Raw genomic sequence first — 15,542 nt, forward strand, 5'->3', positions numbered from 1 at the left:
CGTCCGGGTTTCTGTACTGTAAGTCAGTTAGGATTTGTTCTGGTGTCTCGTTCCAGTAGGCCCGGGAAATGACGCCCTTGACTGCCGCTGGAGGGGCCGCGATGTACGCGGCTACCGGGTATTGTAGTCCATCTAAGGTAATTTGTTGAATTTTCACCAATGCCAGAGCTGTTGCCTCCGCCACCGTCGCCACTGTGAAGGTGTTGTTAGTTGGGTGGATTCTTATGTGCAACTCGCCAATCACTGAGCAGCTGAGCGTCGAGTGAAGTGCCTGCAGGATACTGGGAGCCGGGATCTTTTCCAGGGAGAGGCCGCCTCGCGGGCGAAAGACTACTCTGATGGTACCCGCCGGCAGTGCGGCGAGTTGCTTGCTTCTATGGACGACGGCGCGCGTCATGCGTAGGAGCTGTGGCGTCTCCTTGAACGCGCTTCGGGTGTTCCCAGATGCAGCGTCCGGTGGCGCGCCGGCGTTGCTGGCGTTTGGTTTAGGTTGAACGGTGGCCGATACCTGGTGTTTTGGGGGCGAATTCGAATCCGTGGTCCGATTACGGTATGCATGGAGCACAGTTTTCCACTCACCAGGGTGGCAGTCCAATGGGTTCAAGGTCTCTCCATCCACGGGCTCCTCCATGGCTGTTGGGGAGTGAGGAACGCGGCGCGCCGGCGAGGCTCTCCTCGATGAGGCGAGGCTGAGCGCAGCGGCGTGGCTGCCAGAGACATTTTCAACAGGTAGCTCACCGAGGTCATTGGGCACATCCAAAAGATGGTAGCGATTGGGGTCCGTGAACCTTCCAGGATCCGTTGAGGGCCTTGGTGGGTCCTAGAAAGGACTTAGCTGGGCACAGGAACCAGAAATTGGCGGAGCCGATAATAAACGCGTCCGCTCACTCGGGCCCCCTAGCGGCCAATCCACGAAGACGAAGCTGGCAGTGGCGCGGGACGGAGCGCCCGCGCTTGGCCAGCGGCCATTAAATCATCTCATAACCATCGTTCACCACGCCTCATTCTTCGGCTGGCCGCCACGTTACAATATGAAGTAACCGCTTCTAAGCGAACGTTATTTAGGTAGTACACAGGTGGAGCGTTGGCACTTCTTGATATTCGCATAAATTTGCACTTATCAGTGTTAAGTTCCATAAGCCATTCATTACACCAAAGAGAAATGTTAGAGAGATCACGCTGAAGAAGGTTAGCATCGTCGGGGGATTTTATTTCGCGGAAAACAACACAGTCGTCAGCAAACAAAAGAATGTTAGATGATACAACGGAAGGGAGGTCGTTGATGTAAATAAGAAATAAAAGGGGTCCGAGCACGGAGCCTTGCGGCACGCCCGAGTAAACTTCGCTGAAAGGTGAGTTAAAATTATTAGCGGAAACGAACTGCGATCGGTTAAGAAGAAAGTATTCAATCCATTTCAGAACGCTGTAGTCGATATTCAGTTGGGTTAGCTTTAAAAATAATAAGCGGTGACATACCTTGTCGAATGCCTTAGTATAATCAAGGAAAATGCAGTCAGCTGCTGATGCGCGATCTAAAATATGGTGAAGTTTGATAGTGAAGCTGGCAAGTTCGGTTTCGCAAGAAAATGACTTCCGAAAGCCGTGCTGTGCGGGTGTAAAAAAGGAATTAGACTCGAGTAAGTTCACAAGGTTAGTGAAAATGACGTGTTCTAATAGTTTGCAACAAGTACTAGTGTAGACTTTTCCTTACCAGCCGCTTGCTGGCGCCCCCTACGTTAGGGAGCCTGAATGGCGTTGTTGAGGCACGGCTGGGTGGTGAGAGGGGACAGAGTGTTGAGTGTGTGTGTGTGTGTGTGCCGGGGGAAGGCGGTCCGTCGACGTGCGTACTTGGCGGACGTTCCCGTGAGTTTGTGCGATAATCGTGCGTTTTCTCTGTACCACGTTAATGTGCGAAGTCAGTAAACCCTTTTGCTATGTTTCCTAACTGGTGTGACCTGTGTGTGTGTCAAGAAAGTGTTTACACTAGATGGGGCGATAATTTGTAGGGGAGGTTCGATTTCCTGATTTGAATAATGGAACCACCTTCCCGACTTTCCATTGCGTTGGCAGAATGGAATTATCGAGAATCTGCAGAAAAATCTTTGTTAGTATTAAGGAGCTAGAGGCAATTGTGTTTTTTAAAAATTTAGCATGAATGCAGTCAAAACCGGGCGACGAATGAAGTTTTAGGGCATCAATAAGTTTAGCAACGCCAGACGTATCGATGAAAATTTGAGGCATAGAAGGGTAATTATACCGGATTGGAACGGGATGTGTGGTGTTTGATGTGCGCGAGAAGTTCTGAATAAAGGTTTCGTTAAGTTCTGATGCGCATAAATGAGCCGGAATAGGGTCCCCTGACACGTCAGTCAAGTTAATAGATTCTTCGGTATGTGGGTTGATGACGCGCCAAAATTTTTTAATGGGTGTAAAGCAAATTTTAGTTACTCAGAGATATTTGGAAAGGAATAATGGTGCCTGGGCTTACTCTCGGGAATACGATTCTGTGCTTAAGGGCAGTTTAGCCGAGATTCGAAGTAATTCAGAGAGCTGTTGGAAGATTAGCACTAGGTCCCACGGTAAACCACATGCGAGGCAGTACATGGGGATATGGGCTGGGCATCTTTCGAAGCACGGGAAGCTTGAGTGAAATACTGTATGAGGAACTCCTGAGGAAACTGGACGCTAACAGGTGGGCAGCTAAGGTATTTAAATATCTATGCAGAAAGAGCGTTGACTCAGAGTGGCGTGGAAAATAACTAGGAAACTAACTAGTAAGTATGCCGTACACGAGGACGGAGAAAGAGAATAACAACGACGGGTTAAAAACGCGAAAGTTAAAAATTGGATTAATTCAATGAAAGAGGAGCATAGTGTAGAAATATATCGATACTGGAAAAGGCAGATCAGAAAAGAATTGTTCTATGATAACTCAAGAAGCTGTGCCTTACTATTGAAGCTAGGTCAGGGTGTCTTAGTATGCGCAGCTACAAAAAAAAAGTTAACGATGACGATGATTCATGTGCTGTGTGTGGTAGATCTGCAGAACTAGTTGAACACCTCATACTGAAATGTGATGGTATCCATCAGGATGTCGATGCAGACACAGTCACTCTTCCTTAGGCCCTAGGGTTTAGAGATAAGAAACGTCAAGTAAATAAATCTGCGGCGGATGTTAGAAAATAGCGATTGGAGGATTGGTGGCTGAAAAGCAGAGGTGGGACATAAGGTTAGTAGTGTAAGAAACCGTAGTCAAAGAAAATGGCGAATTTTATTGACAGTTTACGACACAATGAAACAAAAATAAAGACAAAAAAGCGGAGCATGATTGCAAATGCCACCACCCCGTTTCGAAGGGGACGCCCCTATGTTCCATCCATCCATCGGAGCCGAGGAGCTGGCTTGGCAGCAGCCCCATATGTCGCCGAATTATCGCCTTTATGTGGCCGTATGCACTGCGCTTCCTAACATTGTTTGTACTAGCGTACGAAACGTCTTCTGAAACCCTGGATCCTTGTGGTTAAGCTAGTTTATGTGATACGACGAAAGCACAGTTTTGTGTGTAACCCACTAGCTTTCGTCAGTCGTGTTGTGTGCTGCTATTTTGGAAATAAAGCATTTGTCGTTTAAATGTCTTCTTGTGTATTGTAGTGCAGCAGCCGCGCTCGCTCTCTGTGGTGAACTGTGGTGGTGAAAGACGATGGCGATCCTTAGGCGTGAAGCTCGGTCGCAGCCCGAACGCGTGGCCCGAACCTTTGCTGAACGTTACAAAGCGACCTAGGTTCTGCTGAGCCACAACCCCCTCCTACAGTATTAAATATCTGCAATGACTCACAAAAGAGAACTTGCCAAGTAACTTCAGTAAGTGAAACAATAAAAATGAGCATGAATTCGCACAAAGATATTATTCGCATGAACAGTTAAATATTTACATCACATGAAGCTCTACAGAAGGTGTAATTTAACGTGTTGTATTATTTACTGACGCTGTTTAGAGTATGCTCACTAACAGTCTTTGTCTATTTTTCCAGGAAGCTTACTTAATTGTTTTTGCGTGGGCAAAGGACGTTATCAAATAATGGAGCTATATATTTTTGACCATTGCGGACGTCTCTAAAAGATGGCGAGTAGTAATGTAGCTTTCTGGAAACAATTTCAGCCCAGTAAGCGGTTACTTCTGGAACCAAGTGCCAAGCTCGTGTTGTTCATGAGCGCAGGAGTCTTCTTTTCCTTCTCTTTTGTCCTTATCTTCAGTCTTTTACATGGCATACCTCGATAACGAAACACTCGTCCGCAGCATGCCTATACGCTACGTGCGGCAGCATGCTGGGATGTTCTCTTTCCCCGTTTCCACAGTCACAGCTTTATGTCTGCATTTCTTCTCAGCCTTCCGTGATTTCTGCATGTCTTTTTCTGATGCACTGCTCGCATGAGAGGTCAGAGCGCCAGATCAGCCTTCTCTGGTTCTTGGAAAGCAGGGGTCCTTTGTATGTCGAGTACAAATCAAAATTTTCGGAACCGCTGTTGGCTTCAGCACCTTGCTCTTCATTCCTTTCCTGTAGTTTTCCGATTTGAAACGTAGCGTGCACACAAGAGCACTTGAGCGTTACAAAGCCAATTTATACAAAGATACAAAGCCAATTTATGGCCTTGTATCTGCACCTTGCCGCGAAAGTTAGCGCGGCCCACATTCTGAACGTTTACGTTCGATCCCAGTTCATGGTAAGACATTTCGGGATTTCTTGGAGCATTAGATTTGCAGCATGTGCGGCACGCAATGGTGTGAGGGCATTCTCGAAAAGCCCGTGGAGCATATGGCAGAAATATAACTTACGTGACAACGGAGCTATACTAGAGAACTTACTGCAGAGGAGTTTTTTTCGTTTGATGGCAATCTGGGACAGCACAGCACAAGTCCGGCTCTTCGGAAGCGTGGTGCATGACAGCACGTAGCAGCAGCATGGAATACCACCACACGTGCGATAAAATTCTTTTGAAGTGCCGTTTAGCTGCATTTTGTACGTGGACATTAAAGAGTAGATATAAACAAGATAACAGAACAGTAACTATAGTCGGATAGAACTCAAGGACGAAGCAACAGGTGCTCCTCCAAGGAGGCCTCGAAGCCATCGGCACCAACGATTTTCATGACATCGCAGTTAATCCGTTTGAGCCGTGGTTAATCCTCTTTCAACGGCCTCCGCCTGACGCAGAGTGAGATTGAATTGTTGACAAGCAGCGCGATGGGAAGCGGTGGTACATGGGTTTCGGTTTATGAATGGCACTTCCCATCTTGTTGGGTTCCTTAGTTGTTTTGTACATTTGTTCTTTGTTATGTGCATCCAAATAGGGGTCGCATCTCTACTAATAAACACTCGAAAGTTCGCGCACGTTACATTTCTCGTCTTTGTGTTGTTTGTTTTAAGACCTCGTGGTTAATTACAACAAGCCAACAACTTAAAGGTGCTCTTGTTCTTTTCAGAAGCGCCGCCGCTGCTGTGCCATTTAATGAGCGGAGAGCATTTTTTTCTGACGCAACAGCGTGATAGAAGGCGAAGGTTACAAACCCAGCAGCTGCCGCCGACGGGTATTTGTGATATCTTTATCCTTTTTGCACCTCAGGAAGAAAGCAGTGGCGGCTTCCCAGGTAAGAGCTCTTGCTTGTCATTGTGCGTGCGGCTTTCATATCGTCGCAAATAAATGGTTACCATTTTGCGGCGACGCAGCCACAAAGCCGGGGCACAGCCGTTGTAGGAATTTATATTATGGGGCAGCCTGTACTGTTTGGGGTTTTGTTTTATCAGCCCAAAAGAATCTCAAAGAGCGCCGTGACGCAGGAGTCGTGCTTATTTCGTAGGCAGGCAGTTCATGCAGTCTTTTCTGCTCGTGAGCAGTCCGTCATCCGGGCGGGACGACTTGCGGAGGCAGTACAGTCATAGTTTTATTCACACGCTACGAATTACTCTTCGGGCAACAATGAAAAAATTAGCGCGCTATGCGCTACGCAAAATAGCACGTAACGCCGCAGCTAGGCTCGGCCAATGGCACTGCTGTGACGTCAGTCGGCGCAAAACAGACGATGGCTGTAGCGCACAGTACGAATATGAAACACACGACCCAACCATGATCATACTTTCCACCGATCGCAAATTGCGCAGCGCGACTTTGCTGGCAGGAGCGGCTGTAGCCCACGCTGGTGTAGCGACCGCGCTTAATTCCCTTTACTCGTAGAAACTTTCCAGCCGTTGTTTAAAACTTTTCTGCGCCGACTGTTGACCACTGTACAGGTTCTGCGAGAAGTAAATGGCAGGCGCGACCGCGTGGAAAGATATGTCGCAGTGGTTTGTAACGCAGGCCTTCGCTATATCGTAAGTCCGGCGAACAGTTTCGGCGATCCGAAAGGGTGTTTGTCGCTTTTAAGTTGCAACACAAGGCATTTATTTGATGCTTGCTGCAATAGGTTTGAAGTGCGGTTTGCGCCATTTGAAGCTGGTTGGCAGCTGGCGCGTGGGGCCTTGGCAATCAGCACACGCCATTACGGCCTACTCTGATCTTTTCATTTAATTTTTTTTCCTTAAAGGCCCGGTAAGAGCATTGCATAAGGGGTGGGTACAATATTCGTTGGCGAAAAGTGCTAATATGATAACAAATGGGCATGAAGATTGTCAGCGAAGGTGGCGGAGCACATAATGGCTCCAATATCTCTGGGAACGTCGTTCCCGTCCACAATGGTACGGGGGAAAATAAGGCTGCAAAAGTGACCGTGTGGACTCGTGGTCGAGAAACTTGGAAAGGATGACAGTGCGAAGAGATATGTGGGTTGGCGGGGCGATATAGGGCGCGCAGGAAAGTGAACTGTGGTAAAGTTTGTAGAATAAGCAAAGGCTGGCGGTGCCACGACGAACTGAGAGGAGTGATAACCCTGATTTATCTTTCAGCGCTGACACACTGATGTTGTAGCTTTCGTTCTGATTCTATCATCGCCCGGTTATCAGCGTCTGGTCGTGATGCAAGCAGGAAAAAAAAAAACTGATCGGGTTGCGGTCGGTATCGAACGTGGCCATTTCCGAATCTCTCGATTCTGGCATTGAGCAGAACATTGTTCCTGACCCTCCAGCAGAAATATGCCGTTCCAGTGGTAAAGCGAGAAAAACGAACGTCAAAGCAAAGACACGCAAAGCTGTCGCGAAGCGTAAGTGTACGCCTATCTCTGATGGCTACAGGCAGATGAAGTAAAATAGTTCTTGGGCCACGCGTCCCGCTGTTCCCATTTTATTTTACGCTGATAGTGCGTTCACTGTCTTGGCTTGGTTTGGTTTATGGGGTTTAACGTCCCAAAGCGACTCAGGCTATGAGAGACGCCGTAGTGGAGGGCTCCGGAAATTTCGACCACCTGGGGTTCTTTAACGTGCACTGACATCGCACAGTACACGGTGTCACAAACTTCGGCGCATTTTAGAAACAAACAAAGAAAAACCGCCGCGCGCACGGCGTCTCGCAGGCGCGAGCCCAACGGGAGAGAGGGAAAGCCCCCGCCGAGCGCGTGCCTCTCTCTCCATCGCCACGGCGTGCGCCAAAGGAATGAGTCATCCACGCCGAAGATTCTCGAACATGCGAGTCGGTTCTACTGCTGACCGGAGGAAAAGGGCGTAGCCTTGCGTGCACTAAGTCACGTCGCCCTCCTCTGCACTCGGACGTCGGCTACGCCGCCACGACGGCGCCACGCTAGAACACGCTGGAACCTTCGCGAAACGACTCCTGACTTTAACCAATGAGGACGCGCGGCCGGCGAGAGAACGGAAGGGAGACAGCACTGCCAATGCTGCGTGTATGTGCGCGCCTACTCTGGCGCGTAGAACAAACAGACGTGGAAGCGAGTCTATAAAAGAAGGCATTGACCGCTATCAGTCAGTCCGGACCACCATTTAAGCTTCATCGAAGCGCGCCCGTTCGACTCCCGGGAAAACACCACTCGGCCAGCATCGGACCAACGAGGCAACGTTCGCCAGTCTGCGGGACGGCATCGTCGTGGAACTCTGGTCGTCGGACTGCCGCAGTGCCCGGTGAACAAATTGTGTTTTGTTTGTTTACCTCTCTTTCGTGTGTTAGTGCACTTTAGGTGCAATATTGCCCTTGTCTTGTATTCTCTCTCGAGTTTAACTTTGCACGAGATGCATAGTTCTGTTAATCACTATGTATTTGTCTGTACTAGTGATTGTGAAATCCTCTGTATCGTCTCAATTGCTGTATAAACCTTGTTTTGTTTTGTAAACCTTTGGCTCCGACCCATTCTCTGGCTTGCGACCAGCGAAAGCTGGGCACCGAACGCCCAAAAACCTCTTGTCACTTGGTAGCTGGTCTCCGCTGAGTTTGCCACGCTGAGTCGAGGGCATCTCCTTTGAGTCCGAGACCGCTACCCCCACACGCTCTAAGGGTGTCTGGGAGCTTCCCACGTAAAAGTGCGCGAAGTCTGGGTGACACACGGGCCTCTAGAATTTCTCCTCCAAAGAAATTCAACCGCCGCTGCCAGGATCGAACCCGCGTCTTTCGGGTCAGCAGCCGAGCACCACAACCGCTGAGCCACCGCGTCGGCTCACCGTCTTGGGCTTGCTGCAACCAACAACTTTAGCTGTACCAATAATAGGAATAGGGGAAAGTTTGACGCAGATAAACAATGTTCTGCGCAGTTGCTTGTGAAAGGCGTCATGATAGAGCTGTAGCGGCGCCGCTTTCTTCCCGCATGCAAACAGGTTGCCGCATTTATACCTTACTTCGTAAGCAAGGCTGGCTGCCGGGTCTACAAGGCTGAGGAATGGCACGAGAAACGACTTGAAATATGGGAACTATATCAGTTTCATACATAGCAGTGAACGCTGCCAAAGCTAGCCCACCCGTTCGCGCAAACTACGTCACACCCGAAAGGTAGTTCGCCATTACATCAATATGAAACCAGGCATATTTTGTTTCCACAAATTTCAAGCTCCTTGATTATCAACTTTGTTCCGGCACCTCGTTTCACCGCTTGCCATATTTGCGTTTTGCGACTGATCTAGATTTCGTGAAGAAAACGGCCATCTGGTGGTGTGATACCAGGCTGGTAGGGCGAATCGATCGGGCTCCATCCATGTCTGAAAAGTAGTACACACTCAGTGAAAACTATGGCCAGAAGCCGCGAACACTGAGCGCCTTACAGATTCGACCGTTATTCCCAACGCTAGCTATTTGTTTACCGCTCCTTGTTTTCGTCCAAGCACTCACCATGGCTTTGAGAGGAAATAATCATACGTGGGGGACTAATACGATTTTGCGGGCGTGCTATTTGCGCAGCCATCGCTGCGTTGCCTGCCACGAAGAAACGGTTCATACAAGCACTTATGACGCGTCTCTTTTTAAGCTAAAGGAATGAACTGCTTCCACTTGTGCACATGGTAGTAATGTTTTATCGTTTTATTTTCTACTGCAAAATATATTTTCCTGGTCAGTGCTGTGGCACCACGTTCTAGGAGTCTTTTCAATGAAACGTTGAAACTGATGTCGCGTTTGGTGCCTTGTAGGCGACCATGAAGAACATGTATAGACTTTGGAATCACTGCTGCTCTTGGGGACGCTCATTTTGAAGCCGGAAAAATGCTTTCAGGGAAAGGCACGGAAATCACCCACTGCAATCTCAGAGGCAGCTGCGCAGTGCTGCATTTTTTCCAGATAAATCTGGTTTGATCTCGCGTCACAAAGCGATGAAGCCGTTTGCCGGCGGTTTTCAGCGCAGGCAAATAAACATTATGAAGCTTACATTATATATATTATGGCATCATCGTTTCACCATCCATTTAAAGAAAAGTTGCTGTGCTGGAAACAGTATCCGGCTGGTGTTCTCGTTCGGCTTTGAAGCACTCTTGTAGTGGTCGGGCGTTATAGAAGGTGACGTGGCGCGGTTGACTAGTCGGTTTTGAGCAATTCTGAGTAGAGACTAGTTGACGTTCCTTATGATGCGCCTGAACTGATGAACGCGGAGGGCACTGCGACGAAGACAGCGCCCTGCTTCACAGAAAGGCCGCTCTCCCGAAAATGGTATAACCGCGGACAGGTAGTCTCTTTGCATCCGGTGCATCCGGGGCAAGGTGAGAGGAAAACCATTACTACCTGACTGGCTTGAAGGTGTTGGTCACGGCTGGTCCAGCAATTTAGATAAATGCATGTAAATATATTTTTATTCCAATAATTTTAACCTGCAATCTAATCTCGTTACGCCGGCCCTTAACTTTTGGTCCGAATATGGCTACGACGGCCGTGAATTAAGGTGTACTGGTGTCCAGCGGCATAATTTCACAGGCACTGAGTTACTGCTCCACTTTCTACGTGCGGAAACCTTTTTTATTTAAAAAGGAGGAGGAAAACCTTTCATTAGAAAACTATACTGGGCTCCTCTCTTTGAGCGGAGCCCTCAGTTCAGGGCTCTACGTGCCGCCGCGATCCTGAAGGCCCACAAGAGCAGCTGTCTCTGGCCTTGTGGATTCGTGCCTGTCAGATCAGTCTCATGAAGGGCTCTCAGTCCAGGGCTCTCAGTCCATGACCCCGCTTTCCACCGCTATTTTGTCGGCACGCTCGACGAGCCGGCGGCGGTCGGTCGGCTCCGTGCTTGTCAGGACACCTTCCCAAGAGGAAGGGGTGGGGAGGTTTATAGGCGGGACGCCGCTGGGAGGTATTGTGCAGGCCCAAACGGAATGATACAGTGCGGGTCAGTATCCTTGGCAAATCGGGCAGAGGGTGGGGAAGAACAAGTGTTTTGGAAATTTTGAAATCTAGAAAAAGGAGAACGCCTTACATAAGGGCATTGTTAATCTGACATATGAACTGCTACAATCCACGAAGCAACCTACGTTTGTCGCCATCCAAAATCCGTAGCGTAATTTAAGTGCCACCATCTCTATGATGGACGGTGGGGAGACGTTTTATTTAGCCACAAAATTTAAGTACTACTATAGCTGGTGATACGAAAGGCGACACAATCTAGTTTCTTCATAGTGCTGACACTTTGCTTACTTTTTCATTTTTTCTACCCCCCCCCCCCCCCCGCCCCCAGAATCAGGATACCAATATTTTACAGGCCTTGGAAAAACTACACCATTTCTTTTCTACTTGGACTACGGCCCTTCCACGGCGGGCAAGTTAAGATGGCCCGCCTTCATCAATGATGCTAAGACTCTCTACAGTACAATGACATGTCGAGGATTCGGCATACTCCTTCGATCCTACGCGACCGACGTCTATGCCGACAAGCTCAGAGAGCTTTTTACGGTGAGAACATCGCCTTGGCGACGTGTTTGTCGAAGTTACTGTTTTAATGAACACATTGTCTGTGCGACTTATTCTTCAAAGCTTTTTGCAGCATCTTTCGTGTTCATCGCTTTTTCCGCGGTCTTTCTCATATTTTCATCATTCAGGCTACTGCTTTGCATCTTATATAGTGAAAAGTTTTCTCCCATACTTTACGCATTTGAGTCTATAGCACGATTGCAAAAAACTATGTGAGATTAACCATCAAATAAGAAGTATGGGGTCGAGCAAAAGAAAAGAAAATGCCCTCCAATGCCCAGTTTACGGGAAAACACTGCACCTTTCTTCTGCTCTGGTGAGTCGAGAGGAAGAAGGGAATGCGACAGCAATTTCTTCTTGCATTGAAGGAAAAATCTGGCACGAAATATTAACCGAGCACAGATCCCACGCAGCAAGTCAAGAAGGCGATACAAATTATGATCAAAATTACAACGCAGTTTTCTACAATACGTGTAAGCCACCGTAAGCAACAAATATCGAGTCAGAAAACTGCATGTGAAAACTGGGAAATTGATGTGAAAACTAGGCAATAGTTTTCTTATTCGGATGCAATTTCTGCTAATACAGGCGTGAATGCATGACCTCAAATGCAATTAAAATGTGCACAGCAGCCGTGGGTTTATAAACAAGCGGAAAGTACACCCGTTAGAGTCTGCTTTCAAAGGAAATAACCAAGTGAGAAAACTGCCTTAGCATGCGGGTAATACTTTTCCTAGATATGAAGCTTGCCTACCTGTGTGATTCTAGAGGAATAGCTTAGCCTTGGTGAAGGCCGCAGACCTGCGTGTCGCGGTTTTTCCTAGAAGGAGCCTATCATTTACTGATCTTTAGCAGTGGACTCAGAGCTGAAATTGTTACGGCAGGAACATACTCCATTCGTAATATACCATATCAACACTTTTTGTCATCAAAAAGAAAAGGGAACGAAAAACCGCGACTTACAGCACAACTAGGTTTAATTACGCCAGCAGGCATATGTCTGAATCCATGTGCGCAAGAATAATCAGATACGAATAGTGGAAGCGAGAAGGAAGAAAATAAACTGCAGGGAAAATAACTAGGCAAAAAAATTCAGAAAACCGTACAACATTGCTTAAATACTTACACTTAGTGAGGCAGAAACTGCTTTTTCTTAACTTTTATGACAGAGAGAGCGAAAAAGCTTTATTGTATGAAAGGAATTCGGGGCACTCAACTGCATTGCTGCAAAAACGCACTACACTCATGTGTTCATGTTTCTAAGGTCCATGAAACTGGCAGCCCGGTCGGTGGCGATTGTCTGCATGACCGCGTCCTAAGAGCGCAGAAGGTTCTTCCAGTTCTCCCAGGTCTTGAGGTTCTCTAGGTCCCGAAGGGCAGGGTCTGCAGTGAAGAAGGAGAGTTTGTGGAGGAAAGAGGCGAAGAATTCTGGGCATAGGACGCAAGCAATAGTGGGTAAGGAGGGAGTAGAGTAGGCCAGGGTAAGGGGTGAGCGGAGAGTGTGTCGGTAGTCTGCGCCAGTGTGTTGAGCGTTTGATATCCAGGGAGGGGTGGGGTAGAGATGGCGCGAGTCTCTGTAGGCATACGTCATCTCGCTGAATGCGTGCATGCGCTGCGTGATTTATTCCCCGATCCGATGCCTCCTGAGCCCGGTTTAAAGAATCTCGGGCTAAAAGGTTGGCGGCCTGGTTTCCGGGATTCCATGACAGCGCAGGCACCCATATCAGCTGCACTTGGCGCGGGGGGGAAGGGGGGAGGGGGCGGAAGGGGTGCATCGGGCGAGCCCAGTATGCCAACCGCCGGAACATTGACTGTGCCTCGAGCAAAATTTAGAATCGCAGGTTTGGAGTAACATAAACTGTACCGGACTTCCGTGCGTGTGATGACAATTGCAGTAACGGCTTCCTCTGCAGCCTCTAGGAAGAAGTATTGTGAGGAGGGTGGATCTGAATGTCAGTATTGTCAGTTCTCTTCCTCCCTGCGCACCACAGCGACAGCAGCAGTGGTGCGCAGGGAGGAAGAGAACTGACAATATCGACGTGCAGATGGCTGAAGCTGGCGTCCAAGGACGGGGCTGTGCCAAGAGGAGATCTCAGTGTGCCCGTGCACCTTGCAGCTGACAGCTGGGGCACGGGCGCGACCAGCAGGGAATGTCGACGCAGATGCAAGGCCGGACCTAACGAGATGTGACGAGGCGTTCGGTGATGTGAATGCGAGGATGGGCGAAAGAATGGAGGGTGTATCGATATGTAGCGGGTTTTACTGTGTTTGTCTGGCAGTACACTGGCTAGAGCAACGGGATATAACTGGAAGTGCAACGCAATATATGTCCTTGGTGGAGGGGGTTGGGGCCCAGGGTATCTGTTACAGCCGGCGTCATTGCTTCGGGCGGACGCGGTTGTTGTGATGCAAGTATGTTCTTCCAATCTTTCGTCACATTTTTCATCTCTCCTTTGTCTGCACGTGGCAGTGACTGTGGCTCAGCTCGAACCAGTGCGCAGGCCCGTGTACTTTCATTTTCATCCTTCCTTCATTCGCAACAACAACATAAATTAAATGTGGGGAGACAACGGGGGGATAGCTATCTGCTTTCAAAACCGGCGTCGTCGCTAAGGCGGACGCGGTTGTGTTACGTGCTTCTCCCGATCTTCCCTATCACGCCTCTTTTAATTCCCCCTTTCTGCACATGGCAGTGATTAAGGCCTAGCAAGAGCCAGTGGTCAGGCCCGTGCATTCTTCTTTCAGGTGCTACAACAGCACATAAAGGTTTTAGAGGGAAAGCCTTTAATGCCTCATCGTTGTCGACAGAAGGTTGTCAGCAGAAGGTTGTCAGACCAGAAAAAAAAATCTTTGTGCACGACGGGAATCGAGCCACCATCCTTCTGTTCCGCAGCTTAGCGTGCAATAATGGCTACGCTACTTCCTGCCAACGCATATGTAGTTCTCCTTGTCTAGGACGCTGGAGAGTGTTTGTAGAAAACCGTCGAATGAGACTGATGTCTTCCAAACGCCCTCCAGTGTCTCCAGCATTTAAGATTCAGAAACAATTGTGTAGTTAGCATCTTAACTACACATCAGTGACACAAGCAGCAACACCGCGCTAAAGGGTTCCGCCTCACCGCACTTTAGGTGAGCAAAGTGCCCCCAGAATTTTTTTCCCATTTTCAGTCGCAGCGTCAGAGTCTTGTTATTTGAAACATGGCGTGAGAAATGGGGTGCAGCCTGAGATAGACGTAGTGACCCAATCACGCCTCAACTTGTGAATGGTGCGCCATAGCCGCAACGCTGGAACAACGCACGATCGACACCATTCTGCCTCCTGGTCCGCTCATCCTATCGGACAACGCAGCGGAGCATTGGAACAAATTCAAGCTGCGCAACGGCCTACATTTCAAGGCAACAGGCAAGGAATGCATGGGTGCGGGAAAGGCTGCCTTATTTGTGCACACAGCCGGTCAAAGGGCCATCGGCGTATTCAGCACTTTCACCTCACGTCAACGCAGCACGAGGATCACGCAGTGATCGTTAATCGTTCAGAAATTCGAAGACTACTGCACACCGCAGCGGACCAGGCCTTTGAGAGGTACGGTTTTCGTTTCCGAATCCAGTAAGAGGGTGAACCGTTTGAACAATTCCTGCGAGATCCACAGATAAAAGCGGAAACTGGCAATTTTGGAAGCCTAAGAGACTCGCTCATACGATACCAGCTAGTATATGGAACAAAGAATGAGAAGGTGAGGGCTCGACTTCTCGGAGAGAAAAATTCTGCCTTTTAGAGGCAATAGATTTTCCAAAGCAGCCGAGCTGGAAACTAGTTAGACGCTCGTCTGGAAAAAGAAGAGCAAGCAGCAAAAGTGTGCGGTGTCGAGAAACGCGTTCGAGGCGCGCGAGTGGCGTGCAGTAAAGGCACGTTCGAGCAATGCGTTAAAGAACCCCCTGCTCGTCGTTGCACTGTGGGAACAAAATTCGCGCACCAAGATGTCCGGCGTGCACAAACTGCGGAAAGTACAATCATTTTGCGTTTGTTTCAAGGTGAAATACACAGGCGGAGTTGACCGTTTTAGTGAAGCGTACGAGGAAGAAGCGCGCTCGAGAAGTTAGTCGAGAATCAGTGACGTTGAATGAGATGCGGCACATGACTGGTTAACCGACGCTACAGTGGTAGGACGAAAAGTTACATTCAATAATGACACTGGAGCTCAAGCAAATTTACTGCGACATTCTCTACT

The 15,542-nt window shown here is 48.7% G+C and overlaps 1 protein-coding gene across 1 annotated transcript in view; it reads left to right on the forward strand.

Annotated features, from left to right (window-relative positions):
* The first annotated feature begins 5,508 nt into the window (after positions 1–5,508).
* The window catches only part of LOC149325430 (uncharacterized), a 78,675-nt gene continuing 68,641 nt past the window's right edge, over positions 5,509–15,542 (forward strand). Inside the window, exons 1-2 of the mRNA XM_089563191.1 lie at positions 5,509–5,647; positions 11,081–11,295. Coding sequence (XP_089419317.1) covers positions 5,509–5,647; positions 11,081–11,295 — 354 coding nt within the window. The remainder of the gene's footprint in view (positions 5,648–11,080; positions 11,296–15,542) is intronic.

This window comes from Amblyomma mixtum, chromosome 10, assembly GCF_055824585.1.
Source record: "Amblyomma mixtum isolate Tamu chromosome 10, ASM5582458v1, whole genome shotgun sequence".
Lineage (NCBI taxonomy): Eukaryota > Metazoa > Arthropoda > Arachnida > Ixodida > Ixodidae > Amblyomma > Amblyomma mixtum.